The sequence below is a fragment of the Myotis yumanensis genome, unplaced genomic scaffold, assembly GCF_028538775.1.
Source record: "Myotis yumanensis isolate MYYU_CA2020_CCGP unplaced genomic scaffold, mMyoYum1.0.hap1 SCAF_2, whole genome shotgun sequence".
Taxonomy (NCBI): domain Eukaryota; kingdom Metazoa; phylum Chordata; class Mammalia; order Chiroptera; family Vespertilionidae; genus Myotis; species Myotis yumanensis.
Window position 1 is genome coordinate 16,801,341 of NW_027223753.1, and position 18,863 is coordinate 16,820,203.

Genomic DNA, 18,863 nt, shown 5'->3' on the forward strand with positions numbered 1-18,863 from the left:
ATAACCCATGGATGCAGACAATGGGGAGGTGAGGGCCTGGGGTGGGGGTGGGATGGGATGGACTGGAGGGGGACAATGGGGGGGAGGGGACATATGTAATACTTTCAACAATAAAGATTTTTTTTTTTTTTTTTTAAGTATATGATGTGGATTGGAACATCATCAAATCACATGGCTAAATGTGAGCTGGCTTTGGCACCAGACCATGAGGGTCCCAGACCTTTTTATTTTTGTTATGTTTTTTGTTTTAATCTCTGTAAAACTTAATTTTTTTATTTCAGAGAGGGAGGAAGGAAGGGAGAGAAACATTGCATGGGACAATGTTCCAACCAACTGAGCCAGGGGTCTGTAAAATGTTCTTACTATTACCCAGAGTGGGGTTTCCGTGAGTATTTCTTGCCATCTTTCCCTGGCCTAGATTGCTGTTTTAGAAATTTTAGTTCTACTGCTAATGGGTACAGAGTTTCTTTTGGAGTGATGAAATGTTCCAGGTTTGTTTATTTTGCTTTAAAGTTGATTTTAGAGAGAGAAACATCAATTTGTAGTTCCACTTATTTTTGCATTCATTGCTTGATTCTTGTATGTGCCCTGGCTGGGGATCGAACCCACAACCTTGACGTATCAGGATGACACTCTAACCAACTGAGCTACCCAGCCAGGACAAAATGTTCTGGATTTAAACTGGGGTAATATTTGTACAATTTTATGAATATATAAAAGACACTGAACTGTACACTTTAGAGGGATACATTTTATAGTGTGTGAATTATATCTGTTTTAAAAATCAGTCCCAGAAGCCCTGGTCAATGTGGCTCAGTTGGCTGAATGTCGTCCCATGCACTGAAAGGTCGCCGTTTCGATTCCCCACCAGGGCACATACCCAGATTGTGGGTTCAATCCTTAGTCAGGGTGCATATGGGAGGCAACTGATCAATGTTTCTCTCTCACAATGATGTTTCTCTCTCTCCCTCTCCCTTCTTCTCTCTCTCTCTCTCTAAAAAAAAAATCAGTCCCAAAAGGCAAAGCAGGTACCCCTGGAAATTTCATGGTGGCCATTCTCGCCTTCACATTATCCTTTCCACTTGAGCACCTGTTAAAACCTCTAAATTTCAAAGCCCAGCTTCAGATCAAAATATGACTAACCAGCTTCCCTCTCCCTTCAACATATACAGAGCTTTGGATCTGTGCTCTCTTATCAACGCCTTTAATTTATATAGGTACACTTATTAAGTGCATTTATCCAGTTATGATTTCACAGTGACTTGATTCTACCTCTGGGTTTGTAAGTATGTCCTGGGTTTATTTATTGTCTTCTCAGAAAGCTCTCTAAAAAAATAACTTTGTCCCATTATTCAAAAATAACTTTGTCCCTTTCTTCCCCCAGTGTCTCAAGACTGTGTACACTCAAGGTGTCTCAGAAACTTGTGTCTCAAGGTTTTGTGTACAGGAAGCTACTCAGAACTTAGTTTTAAAACCATCCTCCCAAATGCCTGGAAATCCGGTTTAGTGCCAGGTCCTCAGTTGTGGAAATAGAAATATAGCTGGTTCTGAGGGGAGGCAGGGCTATCTAGACAGAGACCGGCTCACAGAGATTCAAATAATCCCAGTCCTATCCTTTCTGCACTGCCAGAGTATCTATCCTCTAGGAAATGGAGGCTTAGGACTTGTAAAGATCTTTCGCTCTCAAGAATTTGATTGATATGGGGAAAATTTGCAACTTAAGGTTTTCTAGGGGGGATACCCACTCTTAATTGGCTCTGTAGGTCCACAGGTGATGGAGGGCAAGGCATTGGGTTCAAAGTGCCTTCCCAGAACCAACCAGGCACCGTAGGGAGGCCAAGGGTTAGGCAGGCCACCGTGGCTCCTTCTAGAAAGGCAAGATACTCCTATACACACACGTCCAAGGCCCAAATGTCCAGTGCCTTTTGGGGAAAACCTGATTTCAGATGCTTTCACCAAGATTGTTCTGACCAACAGTGCCCCACTCCTGCTTCTTCCTAGAGAACAGAGTTCTGTAATAATAGCAGTGGGCTCTGGCCGAGCAGCTCGGTTGGTTAGAGCATTGTTCCGACACGCCAAGGCTAGATTCCAAGGTCAGGCATTTAAAGAGTCAACCAATGAATGCATGAATAAGTGCAACAACAAATCAATGTCTCTCTCTCTCTCTCTCTCTCTCTCTCTCAAAATAAAATTTTTTAAAATAGCAACAGACATGACTGCTATTATCATCTTTGTTTTGCAGATGAAGAGAATGGGGCTCAGTGCAGCTAAATAACCTAATAATGTACCTGGGGAATGGAATGGATCTGACTCCAAAGTTAATGATTTTTAAACTACAACAGCTGTTTTCAAATTGTGTTCAGAGGGTTCCCCAGAAACTACCACAGGGCCAGAGCCCAGCGGTCAGGGTTTCCCGTGTCCACATATGGCTACAATAGCCACACATATGTCTGTATTGTGAGTTAAAAATAAGCTTGAAAAGAACCACATTATGCTATGCTGCCCTGCTTCTAAGAATCAAGAAAGACTTACTCTACTCTCAATCTAATGCCACCCCAGGGCCCAGCAGAAAGGAATTGTCTTGAGAAAATAACTGTAGTGGACCAATTTCCTGATCTTTACCAAGCTAAGGTTTCCTTAATGTGGTTACATTCTTTGTTCCTTTTCAATTCTTCACCTGTTCACAGGGTCTACTCATCCCCCAATCCTTGCTGTGTGTGTGTGGCAGGGGGGAGGGAGAGGGAAACGCAGGTTTCTGTAGAATAGGTCCCCCTCCTCTCAGAACCCCCCAGCCCCACCTACACAGTGAGTCAGGGGCCAGGAATGTCTGTGGGGGCAGTAGACAGGTATGTCAAAGGCTGATTCATCTCTCATCTCCACCCAATTTTCTCCTTACTGTTCTCTGGGAAATTTAACTCTTTATTTGTCTAGAGATAAGAGGGAGATCCCAGACTCTGAACTCATGGAGTCTTCAATCTGTGGCTACATACAGTACTTCATACATCAGATTATGGCATTTAAGAAATATATGTTGAAAGAGAAGGTGGGAGGGAAGAATGGAGGGAAGGAGAAAGACACATTTCCCCCCCTTTCTTTCTCCAGAATAAAGTCATCCTGAAATTTCCTTTTCTGAATGTACAGAGGACAGATGTTTAAGTCAGAATAGATTATGCTTTGAGTTGGGAGAAATCTTACTCATGTCCCAATATCCCTTCTGTGCAGTTAATATGATTCCACAGAGCAATGTGCAGGTTCCAGGATGAATATACAGGAAGAGGCCTCCAATCAGTGTGAAGAGAGCTGTATATGCACAGAAAGCACACTTCTTGAGATTTTGCATTCATTTGGGATAGATCTCCCTCCTCCACCATTGCTTCAGGGTTTTGGATGAGGAAAGAAATTTCCAGCTTTGTCTGTATTTTAGTTCAGCACATTTTTATCAATATTCATCTTTCTTTTTCATCTTAGTTGGGCTCCAAATCCCCAGGCCATCCCTTCACAGCTCCTCAGTCTTTTTTTTTTTTTTTTTTGTCTTTTTTTTTTTTTATTGCTAAAAGTATTACAAAGGGTATTACATATGTGTCCCTTTTTTTCCCCCCGCCCTTGACAATCCCCTGGCCTCCCTTACCCCCCAGTGTCTTATGTCCATTGGTTATGCTTATATGCATGGATACAAGTCCTTCGGTTGATCTCTTACCCCCCTCCCTCCTGCCCCCACAACCCTCCCTGGCGTTCCCGCTGCAGTTTGACAATCAGTTTGAGGCAGCTCTGCCTCTGTATCTATTATTGTTCAAAAGTTTGTAATGGTCTTTATTATCCATGAATGAGTGAGATCATGTGGTATTTTTCCTTCATTGACTGGCTTATTTCACTAAGCATAATGCTCTCCAGTTCCATCCATGCTGTTGCAAATGGTAAGAGTTCCTTCTTTTTTACAGCAGCATAGTATTCCATTGTGTAGATGTACCACAGTTTTCTAATCCATTCATCTACTGATGGGCACTTAGGCTGTTTCCAGATCTTAGCTATGGTGAATTGTGCTACTATGAACATATGGGTGCACATATCCTTTCTGATTGCTGTTTCTGGTTTCTTGGGATATATTCCTAGAAGTGGGATCAGAGGGTCAATCAAATGGGAGTTCCATTTTTAGTTTTTTGAGGAAAAGCTCCTCAGTCTTAAGCTCCCTGGACACCTGCACTTCTGGGGCTTCCTGGCAGGAAATGAAGGACAGTCTGTTGTAAATGAGACTTATGACTTCCCCTGGCCTCAGTAGGCCCAATGCCATTGAGCTATGTGCTAATTTGGGACTCTTCCTTCTTCAGGGGATAGGAAGTGGGAGTGGGCAGCCCAGATCAGGCTGGGTAAAGAAAGGCTCAATGCACAGGGGCAAGAAAGAAGAAAAGGGGCGGGACAGGAAGGGGGCTACTCAGCTTGCTAGAGAATTTCCTTCCAGATGTCTGGGGCAGTTGGGCCTCCCCACTACTTTAAAAAACTGGGTGGGCCTTGGTAATGCTGGGATGGGTCTGAAGTCACTCCTCTTCCCTTCTCAGGAGCCTTGAGAAAGGACAGAGACTCTCCAAGATCAACCTTCCCCCACCCCCTACTGGGATCAGGCTTCCTATCTCAGCCGACTGGAGGGGAGCTTTTTCCTAATTCAGGAACAGTGGAGAGCAGACTGGCTGTGCTTTAGGTCTGTGGGACTCAAGGGTGTCACCCTCACTCCTAAGCCTCTTTGGTCTAGAAGCCTTTCCAATTAACTGTGGTCTCTGATAAGTTCCAAATGCTATCTCCCAATTGTTGGAGCTCCAATTCAGAGCCAGGAAATGCATTTGTCCTCATGTCAGTGATAAGCAGAGATGATCAAGAAGATCCCTTCTAAGGTACCTTAGAAGGAGAGAGAGGCATTTTGAGGAAGTGTCTGTGAGATGTAAAGTGGCACTTTTCTGGAAGGCAATATGAATCCAGAACCTGGAAAACATCAGCTTTTTCATTTCCAGGATTTTATCATAAGTTAAAAGTCAAAGACTCGGCCCTAGCCAGTGTGGCTCAGTTGGTTGGAGTGTCGTCCAGTGCACCAGAAGGTCCAGTGGGTTCGATTGCTGGTCAGGGCATATACCTAGATTGCAAGTTTGATCCCTGGTCCAGGCGTATTCGGGAAGCCACCAATCCATGTATTTCTTTCACATCTATGTTTCTCTTTCTCTCTCCCACTTTAAGATCAATTTTTTAAAAAAAGTTAAAGATTCAGGCAGCACTATTTACAATAGCAAAAAATTGGTAATGACTTATAGACTAACCATGGGAATTTGAGTAAGTAAACAATATTGTAGCCATACCACAGAATATTATCATGTAAACATTAAAAGGTCTTCATATTTTTAATTATATTAAATAGTGTCAACTAAAAAAGGCAGGTTACAAAGCAGTATCTTACATAAATGCTATAACTATCCCTCTGTATGTATAGAAAAATAAAATAAAATATACATTTCAATATAAAATTTATTATACATTATATTTTTATTTCTGTTATGGGATTATGAGCCTAATTTTATTTTCCAAGTTTTTCACTTTGCTATTTTTATCAGGAAATTAAATTTTAAAAAAAGAAATCTTAAGAACAGTTGCCCTATCCCAGCCATACTAGAGGACGGTTTTTCTCTTACCCTATACATTTCATGATGAACAGACCTCACCTGGAACCCACAGTCCTTTCAGCACTGTGCTATCCCTCCCCAACATGAAAATCATTCTGCTATCAGTGGGCGGTGGAGAGAGCTACATTAGAGAAAACACCCTTGCTGTCATACCAATGCCTGAAAATAAAGTTTTGGATTATTCCATCCATGTCTACTCCATGACTGCAGAGAATAAATGCTCAGGGTGCTTGGATACGAGCCCATAAAGTTCTAATGACACCTCTCTCCAACTGGTTTGTTTTGGTGATGGCTGTGGCCTCCATGATGGAGTAAGCATCAAAACCCATGACCAGCCCTGGCTGGTTTGGCACAATGGATAGAGTGTCAGCCTATGGACTGAAGGGTCCTGGGTTCGATTCTGGTCAGGGGCACATGCTCAGGTTTCGCACTCGATCCCCAGTCGGGGTGTGTGGGAGGCAGCCAATCAATGATTCTCTCATCAATGTTTCTCTCTTCCTTCCTCTCTGAAATCAATAAAAATATATTAAAAAAGAATAACAGCCCTAACAGGTTCGGCTCAGTGGATAGATCGTCAGCCTGCGGACTCAAGGGTCCCAGGTTCGATTCCGGTCAAGGGCATGTACCTTGGTTGCGGGCACATCCCGTGGGGGGTGTGCAGGAGGCAGCTGATCGATGTTTCTCTCTCATCAATGTTTCTCTCTATCCCTCTCCCTTCCTCTCTGTAAAAAATCAATAAAATATATTTTAAAAAAGAAAAAAGAAAAGAAAAACAACCCATGACCACAGCTATTGGTACTATTTTCAAAAACACAGCGTCCATCCTTACTCTCTGATGAGGGATTTGTCCAGTGGCCAGGGCATCAGGATTCCTGGGCTCCAGGCCCCATAGGTGACTCACAGCCAGCCGCAGGCTGTGACTCCTGGCCTCAGTTTCCCTGGCTTGCTTTGTTGATACTCTCTACCTACTGTGCAGGGTATTAATAGGAATGAAGTGCTTTGAACTCTGCAGATGAAAGAGTCTGGGGAAGCAGCACCCAATCATTATTCCCTATAAGGCTAGGCGTGGGAGCGGAGGTTGGCTCCTTTCATTTTGTTCCAGCCACAGGAGCCTCAGAGCCCTTCACTCTGCTCTGGCTGTCAAAGCTGGAAAGCAGAGCTGTCATTGCCATCTCAAGGCTATTTCTGAATAGATCTTCCTAAACTGCCCAGACCACCAGTGACCTATCTTCCACTTGATTTGTGACTCAGTAATACTCTACAGGTGTCTAAATTCTTTCTTCCAACTGGCCTCAAATCCTGTGGGATACAGGCCATAATGTTTCACCATTAGTATCCACAATTAAGAAGTCAGCAAAGTGAACTATGAGAGAGCTAGGCTGACTGAAGTTCAAAATCATCTGTTTCCTTTATGTAAAGTGGGGCTTAGTAATAGTCCCAATCTTGTTTGTATCTCTAGAAGTTGCTGTGTGAACCACATGAGGACCATGTGTATGAAGGCACTTTGTAAAATGTCAAGCCCTTCATGGTGTGTTAACAGGACCAAGTATCTGCAAATAAGATTTCCGGTACAACAGCCATCTGTCCCTCTTGTGCTGCAAGCTACAACTGCAAAACTAGACCTGGGGTGCCACCTATTGGTTTCCAATATAAATTGCACCCAACCAGTTACAAGAAGAGCAAAGAAAGCAATCACCAGTATTTCCAACTTTAAACCACCTTAATTTTTGCCATGCCCCTCATGCCATATTATATACTTAATATTTTTCTTTAAACAATGCATTTTGTATAAATAATTTCATTTTAAAGTAAATTTTTAATCACTACTATAAACGGAAACTAGCTAGCACTTGCCAAAAATAGAATAAAACTGCAAAATGAATAATGAAAATGAAACATTGAGATCTAGCTAAGAAGTATCCCCTGTAAACCACAAGCTTCAGAATCAGTTAAAACTGGAGATTAACCTATGTGCATCATTGGAGAGTAAGTGTTAAACCTCCGGTATTATCCTGTTCTTTGGGGAAATACTGCCTTAAATGAAGAAATAGAACTCTTCTGAGGGAAGGTGACATTCACTCATTCTACCCCAGCTCCCTGGAAGGTTGAAGAAAGTTTGAAAGTCACAACATGTAGGAGAAAATAAACTCTTGTATTCACATTCCACAACAGTTCGAGTGGGGCCAGTGCTGAATTCCTGGTGGCAGTGCCCAGAGCTCATGAGCACCGAGGGTGTGGTGGGTGCTCTGCTTGCAGCACGTCTGACTTTTGGCCAGAAGTCCTTTGCAGGGCTGGGTGTCTCTTCATCAGCCTTCCAGCTCTGGCTGGGAGGACTCTTCTTGGGTCTGCAAGCTGCTGAGCTGGGGCTACAGCTTTCTCCAGTGCTGGGTTATGTCTTGTTCTCCAGAGCCCAGCCTGTTGTTACAGATCCATGGCTTCTTGTTCCACTGACTGGTCTGAGGGTGCCAGGTACTTCTCCTGGATTCCCAGGGTGCTGAGAGATATGTCAAGGATGACAGCATGGGCAAGGGTGGGAAACTGGTCTGGGCAGGACCTGACCTCTACTGATGCCCGCCTTCCAACCATGTCTGGCAGAGTACTTCCATCCTTCTCCCTTCCTCATAATTATAGCTTCAGGCAACAGGGACCAATTGGGTCTGAGAAGCCTATCAAAGCAATGAGACTCAAATGCTCCTCTTCCCCGCATTCCTGAGGATCAAAAGACCAGAATGCTAACCCTTCAACTCTGTTGTTATGACACACACTCAGCGCCAGGCCATGGGGATTTAAATCCTGATTTTGCTGTGTCCTTTTTCTCACCTGTAAAACAAGAGTTGTTAGGAGGATCAAATGAGACAATGAATAGAGTGCTTAGCATGGCACCTGGCAGACAGTAGGTGCTTAAGAAATGTTTGTCACTTCTCTTCTGCCAGAGGAGAGAACGCAAGTGAACACAAAGAAAACAAAAAATTTCTGCTTGGGCCATAGGGTGCCTTCTACCTCTCTGGGACAGCAGTAAGGACACAAATCAGATTCACAAAGACAAAGACCATGACACTGCTGATGGAACCCTGTGAGACTGGCTGGCCTGAGGTCGGGGTCTGGGGTCTGAGTGGGAGATAGGGGTTGACCATGTTGGCCACCATGGCTGCTCTACTAGATGACTCCAGTGTCAGCAACTGAGATTCTACAACCAGGGACACCGAGATTTGAACGGTTCTTCTAACACAAGCTGAGTGAGGGACGTTGGGGTCATCACTCTCAGAGCTCCAACTGCTTCATCTATAAAAGGGGATTGAATAAAAATTAAATAACATCCTGCAAATGGAGTATGTAGCCCACCAAATGATGTTCAGGTTAGACCAGGGGTGGGCAAACTTTTTGACTCGAGGGCCACAATGGGCTCTTAAACTGGACCGGAGGGCCGGAACAAAAGCATGGATGGAGTGTTTGTGTGAACTAATATAAATTCAAAGTAAACATCATTACATAAAAGGGTACGGTCTTTTTCTTTTTTAGTTTTATTCATTTCAAACGGGCTGGATCCGGCCCGCGGGCCGTAGTTTGCCCACGGCTGGGTTAGACCTTCTTTACCATCTCATGGATCCATCCATCAAATCTATCTCAACCTGACACAAACTGACTCTGAATCTGTGCGCACTTCCCTTCACTTTTCCTCAGGAGGTAATGCCTTGTTCCTGTGCAAGTCAGTCCTGAGGATCATCTGCTTGACTTGGAATATCAAACCTGTCTTATCTCTGGCCTGAAGCATACATTCCTGAGCAGGGCACATGAACCCTGAGTTCTCCTGCCTACCTCCTGGCACTATCACAGCTCCCCAGCCAGAAGTCCTGTCCTGCCCACAAGTCACCATTCTACTTGCAAACCACCCAAGACATGTCTCAATCTTAAACTCCGATGCCTTTGTATACATTGTTCTCTTTGCCTTGAATTCCCTTTTCCTCTTAATCAACTTGGCTAACCCTCACTTTGAGATGATGCAAATCAAATGTCACTACCACTTTGAAGCTTTCTTTACCAACTCACTCCTCAGCAGAGCTGACTTTCCCATCTTTATACCAATCCTTAATTGCCTAATACAGAGAATAAAGTTGAACCTTAAGAAAATTGGGGTGGTAGAGGAGGGTAGAATCTAAAATCAGCATAAATGTATATGGTGAGAAATACCTTTAAAATTCCTTTGTAAAGTATATGATTATCTAATCACTAGGCTGTACACCTGAAACCAATACAAAATAATATTGAAAGTAAACTGTAACTGAAAAATTAAAAACGAAAACAATTCAGGGAATCAGGACAATAACAAAAAAACCTTAAAATCCCTTAAATCACTTCTTAAATACAGTATACATCAAGCATGTCAAACTTGCGGCCCATGGGCCGCATGAGGCTCACAACGAGTATTTTTGCAGCCCAGCCAACATAACGGTATGTAAGAAACGTTTTAATAAAAACTTCGTAACTTAATTTTTACAATATCCTGTTATACATAATTATTAATAACAAACTACAACGTTCGCTAATGACTGATTACTATAATTGTGTTGCATTCATTTCCCTTATGTGCCTTAAGTGCAGGCGCACCATTTCTTTTTTTTTTTTTTAAATATATTTTATTGATTTTTTACAGAGAGGAAGGGAGACAGATAGAGAGTTAGAAACATCGATGAGAGAGAAACATCGATCAGCTGCCTCCTGCACATCTCCCACTGGGGACGTGCCCGCAACCCAGGCACATGCCCCCGACCGGAATCGAACCTGGGACCCCTCAGTCCGCAGGCCGACGCTCCATCCACTGAGCCAAACCGGTCTCAGCGCAGGCGCACCATTTCTATCCACTAATACCAGCAGCGAATATTTTAGCAGCCGATTGCCACGTCATTAGTCCTGTACTGACTTGTTTGGTGTGCGCAACAGGAAATATTTCGCTTTAGGAGAACAAGGAAAATAGGTTTATTTGCATTACACTTATTAATTTGTGCAGTTAATCAGTGTCTGGTAAGTTAATGATCAAGAAAAAAATATTAATTTTTATTAAAATGTTCTATTATGTTAATAATTACTCATTTATTTCAGCCCTTTGTATTCAGCATGTCTCTACTGAAATAAACCTATGTTTCTATGAAGATTAAAGCTGCTTTTCTTGTGGCCACATAAACTTAAACCTTGTTTATTTGGCCTGTGTTAGCCTTTTGAGTTTGACATGCTTGGTGTACATGGTTTTATGAGTAGTATGTGACTGCATAAAGTCATGTCCATTGTGCAAAATATCACAGCTCTATTGAAAGTACCCCTCCTCTTTTTTGCTGAGTACATGCCGTTGAATTTGCCATTAGCAGCAAGTTGTGTGAGGCAGGTCCTCATCCCTTCTTCAGGTACTTATTGCACACTCTAGTGCCATCATCTGTAACTAGTCTACTTCCCTGTGAACTTTGTTTCCCACGTGTGAAAGGGCCTGACACAGATCAGTAAGTGTTGGCTGGAACTATTTTCCTCCCTACACAAGGACTCTGGAGTGCACTGCCCCCACCCCTGCCTTGTCTCCAGCAGTGTAAATGCCCAATCTCCGAAACCAGCCTAGAAAGCCTGTCCTACCTCACAGGTAGCCTCTGTGACATGAGAGACACCTACACATGACTTCAGCTCTACCCCCACCGGTCCAGTTTGGAAGGTCTAGCTGCCTCCCAGACAGCGGACTGTCCCAGATCCCCCTCAAGCATGGCACATCTGCTAGCTCCCATCCCTTCCATCTCCGTGACAAACTGACAAACTTTCCTTTCTTTTCTTACCTCAGTGACTAGCACAACCACTCATACCACTATCTAAGCCAGAAACCGGGAGTCTGAATTCTGCTCTACCTCTACCTTATAACCATCTATCACCTTAATATTTTTCCAATTCACACACTTCTTTCTATTCTCACTACTAATGTTTCATCTCTTCTCTTCTAGAAATTGTAAACACTCTTTTGCCTCCCATCACATCCCTTAAATGCATTTTCCACACTTGGAGGGGCTTTTCAAAAATGTACATTTGTTCATGCCACACTCTGAGCAACACCACTATGCTGGTCCTGCTGCTTGCCCAAAGCCGAAGTCCACATTCCTTAGCAGGGCACTGAAGCACCCCCATCGCCAGCCTGCACCCCCTCCTTTCCCCTTCACACTCAAGACACCGGGCAAACTGAACCCTTTACTTCTCTCAAAACCAATGCCCTTTCATTCCCGAGTCTCTGTATTTTTGCTCCTTCTGATCAGTATCTTCCCTTGTCCTAAGGTACAACCAACCCTGAAGCTGTCTAAGGGGCCAGCCTTTGAACATGAAAGACAGTCACCAGGGAGCCCAATTGGTCAAAATGAATCAGTCATCTACAAAGGTGTAAGTAGCTATTCCTGAGTCCCACACACTACCCCACCCCCCACCCCCACTGGCTGTGGCTGAGGCTAGTGAGCAAGGATACGAGGAGAAATGGAAGTCAGCTCCCATTGCAGCAGACATCATGGCCTCCAGGCTTCGCTGCTCTTGGACCCCGAAGCAGTAGCCATTGGCTTTATCCACAGCCTGCAGGACTCGCTGGACACTCTCCTTGTCCTGGGCAGGGAAGAGAGAAACAGCTCTGAGACTGAAACAGGGGTGTGGAACTGAAGTTGTACCAAACTGCTTGCAGCCCCCAACCCCCACCTCAGTCTTGCCTCATGAAGTCTCTGTATATGCAGCTTCATTGGCCTGAAGTAGTTCTACCTGTTCCCAGAGGCCTGGCTACATCCCATTTTTCTGACTACCACCCCACCTAATTTAGAACAGGTAAGCTCCTCTATGCACAACCATAGTCCCCTGGATTTATCCCTATTGTAGCTCTGATCCTACTGTCTTACTAACTACTGCAAGTTATTAACTCATCTGCCTCCCCTACTCGACTCATCTGCAAGGTTGAGGTATTCCCAGTGCCTGGCACAGTACTTAGCTAGCAGTAGGCACCGAATAAATATGCATGTAACCTATTTATTCATCCACAGAAAAGTAATAAGAACAATTCATACATCACATGATAGGGAGGAAAGATCAACATAATGCATTAAAGCCCTGGCCGGTGTTTCTCGTTAGAGAGTCAGCCCTCGCACTGAAGGGTCACAGGTTCGATTGTGGGTCAAGAGCACATACCTGTGTTGCATGTTTGATCCCTGACCCCGGTTAGGGGGTGTGTGGGAGACAAATAATTGATATGTCTCTCTTATACTGATGTTTCTCTCTGTCTCCCCCTCCCTCCCGTACACTCTAAAAATCAATGGAAAAAATATCCTTGGGTGAGGATTAATAACAACAAGGTATTACAGTTCTTACCACAATGCCTACTTTAGAAAACCTGGCCCTAGCCGGTTTGGCTCAGTGGATAGAGCGTCGGCCTGCAGACCGAAGGGTCCCTGGTTTGATTCCGGTCAAGGGCACATGCCCAGGTTGCCGCTTGAACCCCAGTGGGGGGCATGCAGGAGGCAGCTGATCAATTATTCTCTCTCATCACTGATGTTTCTATCTCTCTCTCCCTCTCCCTTTCTCTCTGAAATCAATAAAAATAAAAGAAAAAAAGAAAATTATTTAAAAAAACAAAACTACCCTAGCTGGTTTGGCTCAGTGGATATATCATTGGCCTGTGGACTGAAGGGTCCTGGGTTCGATTCCGGTCAAGGGCATATGCTTGGGTTTCGGGCTCGATCCCAGTATGGAGTGTGCAAAAGACAGCCAATCAATGATTCTCTCTCATCATTGATGTTTCTCTCCTTTCCTCTCTGAAATCAATAAAAACATATTAAAAAAAAAAAAAGAAAATCTGCAGTAAGTGGTAGTTAGAATTAATATCATAGATTTAACCTCATTTTTAGAGAAGAGTGTGGCATTAAAAAGGGAAGAGACAAGTTCGCTCAAGTCCACGTACTGCAGAAAGGACTCAAACATGCACGGGAGTCTCCCAGGTTATCTTTGCAGGGTGAAGGTGAGAGGCACAGGGATTGGGTACTACTTTGCAAAGTCAATAAGCAGTTGCTCATCTTGAAGGAGCCTGAGAGACTTATCCCTGACCTTGATCAAGTTCCTTGCTGGTGACTTTCAGGGAACGTGTGGAGAGGACCCAGCAACACAGAATAGATAAGGCCAAACCTCTTTAGTGGAATCCTGCCCATCAGAGCCCCTGGTACCAAAACCAAGGGGACCGAATGATAGCATGACCTAGGACAAAGACCACTGTTTGAGCCCTCAAAGCCTCCTGTACTCTTGGCTTGGAGAGGTCCAAGGCACTGTCAGAGCCTATAGTCAAGGGAATAGGCCTCTTAGTCCATGGTACCTGGATGTTGAGAGGAATGAAGGAGACCAGGCTGTAGTCTTCAATGAGCTGCACCAATTTCTCATTGAGCTGACGATAGTGGCGGAAGAAAGGGTCAGAAGCCAGGTGGTCAAGCAAGTAGGAGAGGTCCAGGACCTCTGTGTAGTAGTCCAGGTTGAAGGCTAAGGAGAGAAACCAGTCAGGAACTGGTGGCATGAGGCTAAAGCCCCAAGGACAGAAACCATTATTTTTTCTTCCTTCCTCTGCCTTCATTCTCTCACTGGCTGGTTCTGTCATTTACTAGCTCTATGGACAGATACCCACCTCATGGGGCTGCTATGAGAATTAAATGCTATGAACCTTGTGCCTGGTACAAAGAAGTGCTTGATCAGTGGCAGCAAATAATGATACCGAACATGTACCAAGTACAGTGCTTGGTGCCGCCCTCATGAAGCTCAGAGTCAGGTAGTACCCCCAGGACCCAGCACACACTGTAAGGACTTTAGCAGGGTGGCATCTGGGTAAATCTCTTTCCCTTTCTGGACCAGTTCCTTCTTAATGTAAAACGAGCAAACCAAACTAGATGACTCTGGGGTTTCTGACTCAGTTCTATGTCTACAAACTTCCCATTAAGAGAAGTAAAGTGGGCTTGCCCTGTCCATTTCAGCCTGGAAAACTCAAGTGGTTGGGCTACTCGGCAGGTGAGCCGAGGAAACAGGCTGTCAGAGATTGATACACTCACGTGTGTGCTCTGACTTCCATGCTCTTATCAGCTCTAATTAGAAACTGACACCACTACAAGGGAGAATGTCCTGAGCATTCCAACAAACTTCTTGGGTTGCTTGACAGGTAGGTTTCTCAATGAGAATTAAGAAACTGGAGCCAGGTACACTTGGGTTTAGATTTCACCTCAGCTAACATACTAGCTGTGTGATTCATGTAAGGACTCAATGGCCTCATCTGATCTGCTAACCAGCCTTTTGTGAGGATGCCTATCAAGAGTCAGAGCTAGGAAGGTTAAAGACCACTATGTAGCTGTTTCCTCCACCTGGTGGAGGCTGTGAAGGGGGTGAGAAGCTTTGGATGACTACAAATTTGCACATAGGTAAAATGGGGCTTCTGGGCTTGCCAAGAGATGGACCAGGACTCTGACCAGGAAGTGCTGACATCCCTCCATGTCCTGCCTTCGCTGGACAAGGCCCTTACAATCACTCTCCCAATGACTTCCCTTACTGCTCACTTCAGCTGTTCTTTGTGGCTAGAGATGCTATTTAGGGAACTGATGCCCCAGCTCAGCAGAGCACTAATACTGCAGGAAAGAAATGCTGGCCATAGGGTCCTTATTCAACTCCCCTGCCTCAGCAGCCTGCTTTCCCCTCAATCTTCTCCACCTTGACAAATGGCACCCTCATTTGTACACTGGCTCAGTCAGAAACCTGAGTGTCATTAATTTCTCTGTCTCCAGGTCCAATGCACAAACAAACCCTACTTTTTTTTTTTTTTTTTTAATATATTTTATTGATTTCTTACAGAGAGGAAGGGAGAGGAATAGAGAGCTAGAAACATAGATCAGCTGCCTCCTACACACTCCCCACTGGGTATGCGCCCGCAACCAAGGTACATGCCCTTGACCGGAATCGAACCTGGGACCCTTCAGTCCGCAGGCCGATGCTCTGTCCATTGAGCCAAACCGGTTAGGGCCAAATCCTATTTCTTGAGCAAGTTTTGAATCTCATTTTCTCCATTCCCACCGCCACTGCTGTTTGGGTCCATCCCCAGCAGGTCCAGGGGTTCCCATAGGTGTGGACGGAGTCGGTGAAGAAGGAAGGACACGGAGGCAGCGTTCAGTTGATCATCATAGGGAGGTTCACTCTCCAGGATCTCCAGCCAAGTTCTGTCTTTTTTTTCCTGTTCTACTTTTTTATTAACATGACATTTTAAAAACAAGCATCCATACCAGTGCTGGGGCTGAGAGCAGAAGGAGAGGGGCGGGGGGACCGGGCATGAGGAAGGAGTTCTGCTTTATTGGTAATAAAGCTCCAGGTTCATCCCATCATGGATTTCATAGTCGCCCAGAGAAACATGGTCCTTAAAGATCGTGTACCACTTCTTCAGCACGATCTTGTTCCAACGGGTTATACCAGTTGATTTTAATCCTATCAATTCTATTCCAAAGGTTAGGGCATTTCTTATCCCCATTCCAAGGTTACTCTATTGTTCTATTAAGCTACAAGGGAGTAACTGAAGATCATCCTAAGTAAAGATTATGTAGCTTGCCGAAACCGGTTTGGCTCAGTAGATAGAGCATCGGCCTTCGGACTGAAGGGTCCCAGGTTCGGTTCCGGTCAAGGGCATGTACCTTGGTTGCGGGCACATCCCTAGTAGGAGATGTGCAGGAGGCAGCTGATCAATGTTTCTCTCTCATTGATGTTTCTAACTCTCTATCTCTCTCCCTTCCTCTCTGTAAAAAATCAATAAAATATATTTAAAAAAAAAAAAAAAGATTATGTAGCTTAAGCGTGATTGTTCGTAGTTAAAGTGATTACCTGCTTAGCACTTAGTTAAGCAGTTTTATTCCCTCCCTAACTCCAGGGAAAAATCCTCACCTGGGAAACAACCTTTCTCGGGGAGGTGGTCCTGTTTAAAACACATAGCGTGAAGAGGGGGAACAAACATATGCCATATACGCCAGGTCCTTTGAAACATAAGCTATGCAGATGTTTCTTCCCTGCAGCGACTGTGTCAAGCAGCAAGGGTGGACCGGCTTCCGGCACACTGCCTGGATTGCTACAAAAATACAAAAGGAGCTGTCTTCATTCTTGCCCCTTTCAATTCATTCACAAAGCAGCCAGAACGACCTTTTCAGTTCGTGTTATTCCCTTGCTTAATACTCATCAATGACTTTCCTCTGTGTTTAAATAGTACAAGTTTTGGCCCCTGCCAACCTCTGTCCTCATTTCCTACCACCCTTCCCCTAAACACTACCCTGCCCCCACCTTCCTTGGAAACAAAAAACTCTTTGCTACCTGAGGGCCTTTACTCACTACTAGTCCCTCTGCTTGGAACAGTTCGCCCTTAGCTGGCTCCTCACCATTCAGTTCTCAGCTCAGATGGCACTGCTCACTCCCCACCACTCACTGTCCCATCATTTCGTTTTAATTCCTTCATAATACACATTACCATCTATAGTTTTCTTGTCCCCAAAACCCAGAACAGTAAATGGAACAAAATAAATGGGTAGGGGTCAGCACCTGACTGTGGCTATGATCACCAGGCCATGCATGGTCCCTGGAGGAAACTTCCTTCACCTGAGATCTCTGCTTCACTCCAGCCCAGCCACTGGCCTACACCTTGCCTGGCCCAGACAGGAGCACTTACCCAGCTTCCCATAGTGCTCAATGAGGTCCATCTTGGAGAGGAGGTTGACGTGAGGCAGCTCTACGTGCAGCATGGTGGCCAGGGAGGTACACAGTACTGAAATGAACTTGGCGGGGTCTGTGCAGTAGTGAGAATCTACCAGGTGGACAGCAGTCAGCTGGGAGGGGAGGGAGAGACAGGATGAGAGTGGCCTGAGGAGGCAGGGAACACCAGGGCCTATATCTCTCCCCCATCAGATCAGGGGTGCCTGAGGACAGAGTGCCAGTCTTCCCCATTAGTCTTTTCCTTCTGTTTCATTCTAATGCCGCACTCATTTCCTTCTCCCAGGAGATATGGGCATTTTTTCCTAGAAGATGCCCTGGGCTGAGCCTCCCAGTGGGCAACTGGTTCAATTCCCACTACATCTGACTCCAATCTTTCACTTACTTTTGCCCCCAACTCACAATAACAATCGCCATGCTGTTTTCCACATAACTCCTTCCATACTTCTAATAATTCCAAATTGGGTGCTAACACATCCACTTACAGATGAGAAAACTGAGATTCAGAAAGATAAACTGACTTGCCCAGGATCACACAGTGAGTCAGTGGCAGAGCCAGAATTCGAAATTATACCAGTTATAGTCCAAAGCAACTCTGCCCTTGCCTCGCTGTGTGTGGCATGCCCTCCCTGTCTTAGTTCCTTCATCTGCAAAATGGGCCGGCCCGACCCAAGACGCACCCTGAGGTCCCACTGGGCCATCTGGGAGAAGATGCTGCGCAAGGAGCCATGGTGCGTGCAGAGCTCCACTTGGCCTGGGCAGTCGAAGAGGAAGTAATGGCCGCGGAGGGGGTCAAGCTTGGCGCGCAGCCAGTCCAGATTGGCCTCCAGGTACTCCATGCAGTACAGCAGGCCGCCGTTGGGCCCCAGCCGCAGGGCGTCCATCACGTCGCTCAAACCCACCAGCTCGCTCACGTCCACGGCGCACTCGTACGGCAGCCCCTCGTTGGCCGGGTCCAAGTTCACTACCGCCACGCGCCGGCCCATCGCGCGCAGGAACTCGCTCATGCCCAGGCAGTATGTGGTCTTTCCCGAGCCCGGCGGGCCGATCACAGCCTGTCCAAAGGCCGGCGTCCGAGCGGCCCCCGCCATGGGTGGCACTCGGCCCCGTGCGCAGCAGGAAAGCTCGGCGGGGAAACAAGGCGGGCGACGCGCCAGAGACAAGAGCCGAGGGCGTCGGGATTCCCGACGTGCTCTTTGGGGGGTGGCGCGGTGGCGGTGCCCCGGAGTTGCCTACGGTGGACCAGCAGGAAGCCGGGCAACGCAGAGTGAACAGCCCGGTACTGAGCGCACCAGCAACTTCCGGAAGACGTCGGAAATGACAGGGTCCCGGAGAGGAAGTCCCGCCCTCACGGTGACGACACAGCTTAGCGCCGAAGGTCGTGGCGGCGCGCAGCATTTCACCAGCACCGAGGAGATGGGTTGGGGTATGGGGCAAGGAAACTTTTTC

At 45.6% G+C, this 18,863-nt stretch overlaps 1 protein-coding gene across 1 annotated transcript; it reads right to left on the bottom strand.

Moving 5' to 3' along the window:
• Positions 1-5,499: 5,499 nt before the first annotated feature.
• On the bottom strand, positions 5,500-18,696 carry GPN2 (GPN-loop GTPase 2). Its single transcript, XM_070404460.1, has 5 exons — positions 18,095-18,696; positions 17,374-17,530; positions 14,017-14,177; positions 12,142-12,272; positions 5,500-8,154 (listed from the first exon to the last, which is right to left on the bottom strand). Exons 1-5 carry the CDS (start codon positions 18,503-18,505, stop codon positions 8,082-8,084), a joined length of 933 nt encoding a protein of 310 aa, XP_070260561.1. The 5' UTR covers positions 18,506-18,696; the 3' UTR covers positions 5,500-8,081.
• Between the last annotated feature and the right edge of the window lie 167 nt (positions 18,697-18,863).

Coding starts and splice junctions, on each gene's coding strand:
- GPN2 (XM_070404460.1), bottom strand. CDS start 18,505: ATGGCGGGGGCCGCTCGGACGCCGGCCTTTGGACAGGCTGTGATCGGC. Junction 17,531..18,094: donor TGGCCCAGTGGGACCTCAGG/GTGCGTCTTGGG, acceptor CTCCCCTCCCAG/CTGACTGCTGTCCACCTGGT. Junction 12,273..14,016: donor TCATTCCTCTCAACATCCAG/GTACCATGGACT, acceptor TTCCCTGCCCAG/GACAAGGAGAGTGTCCAGCG.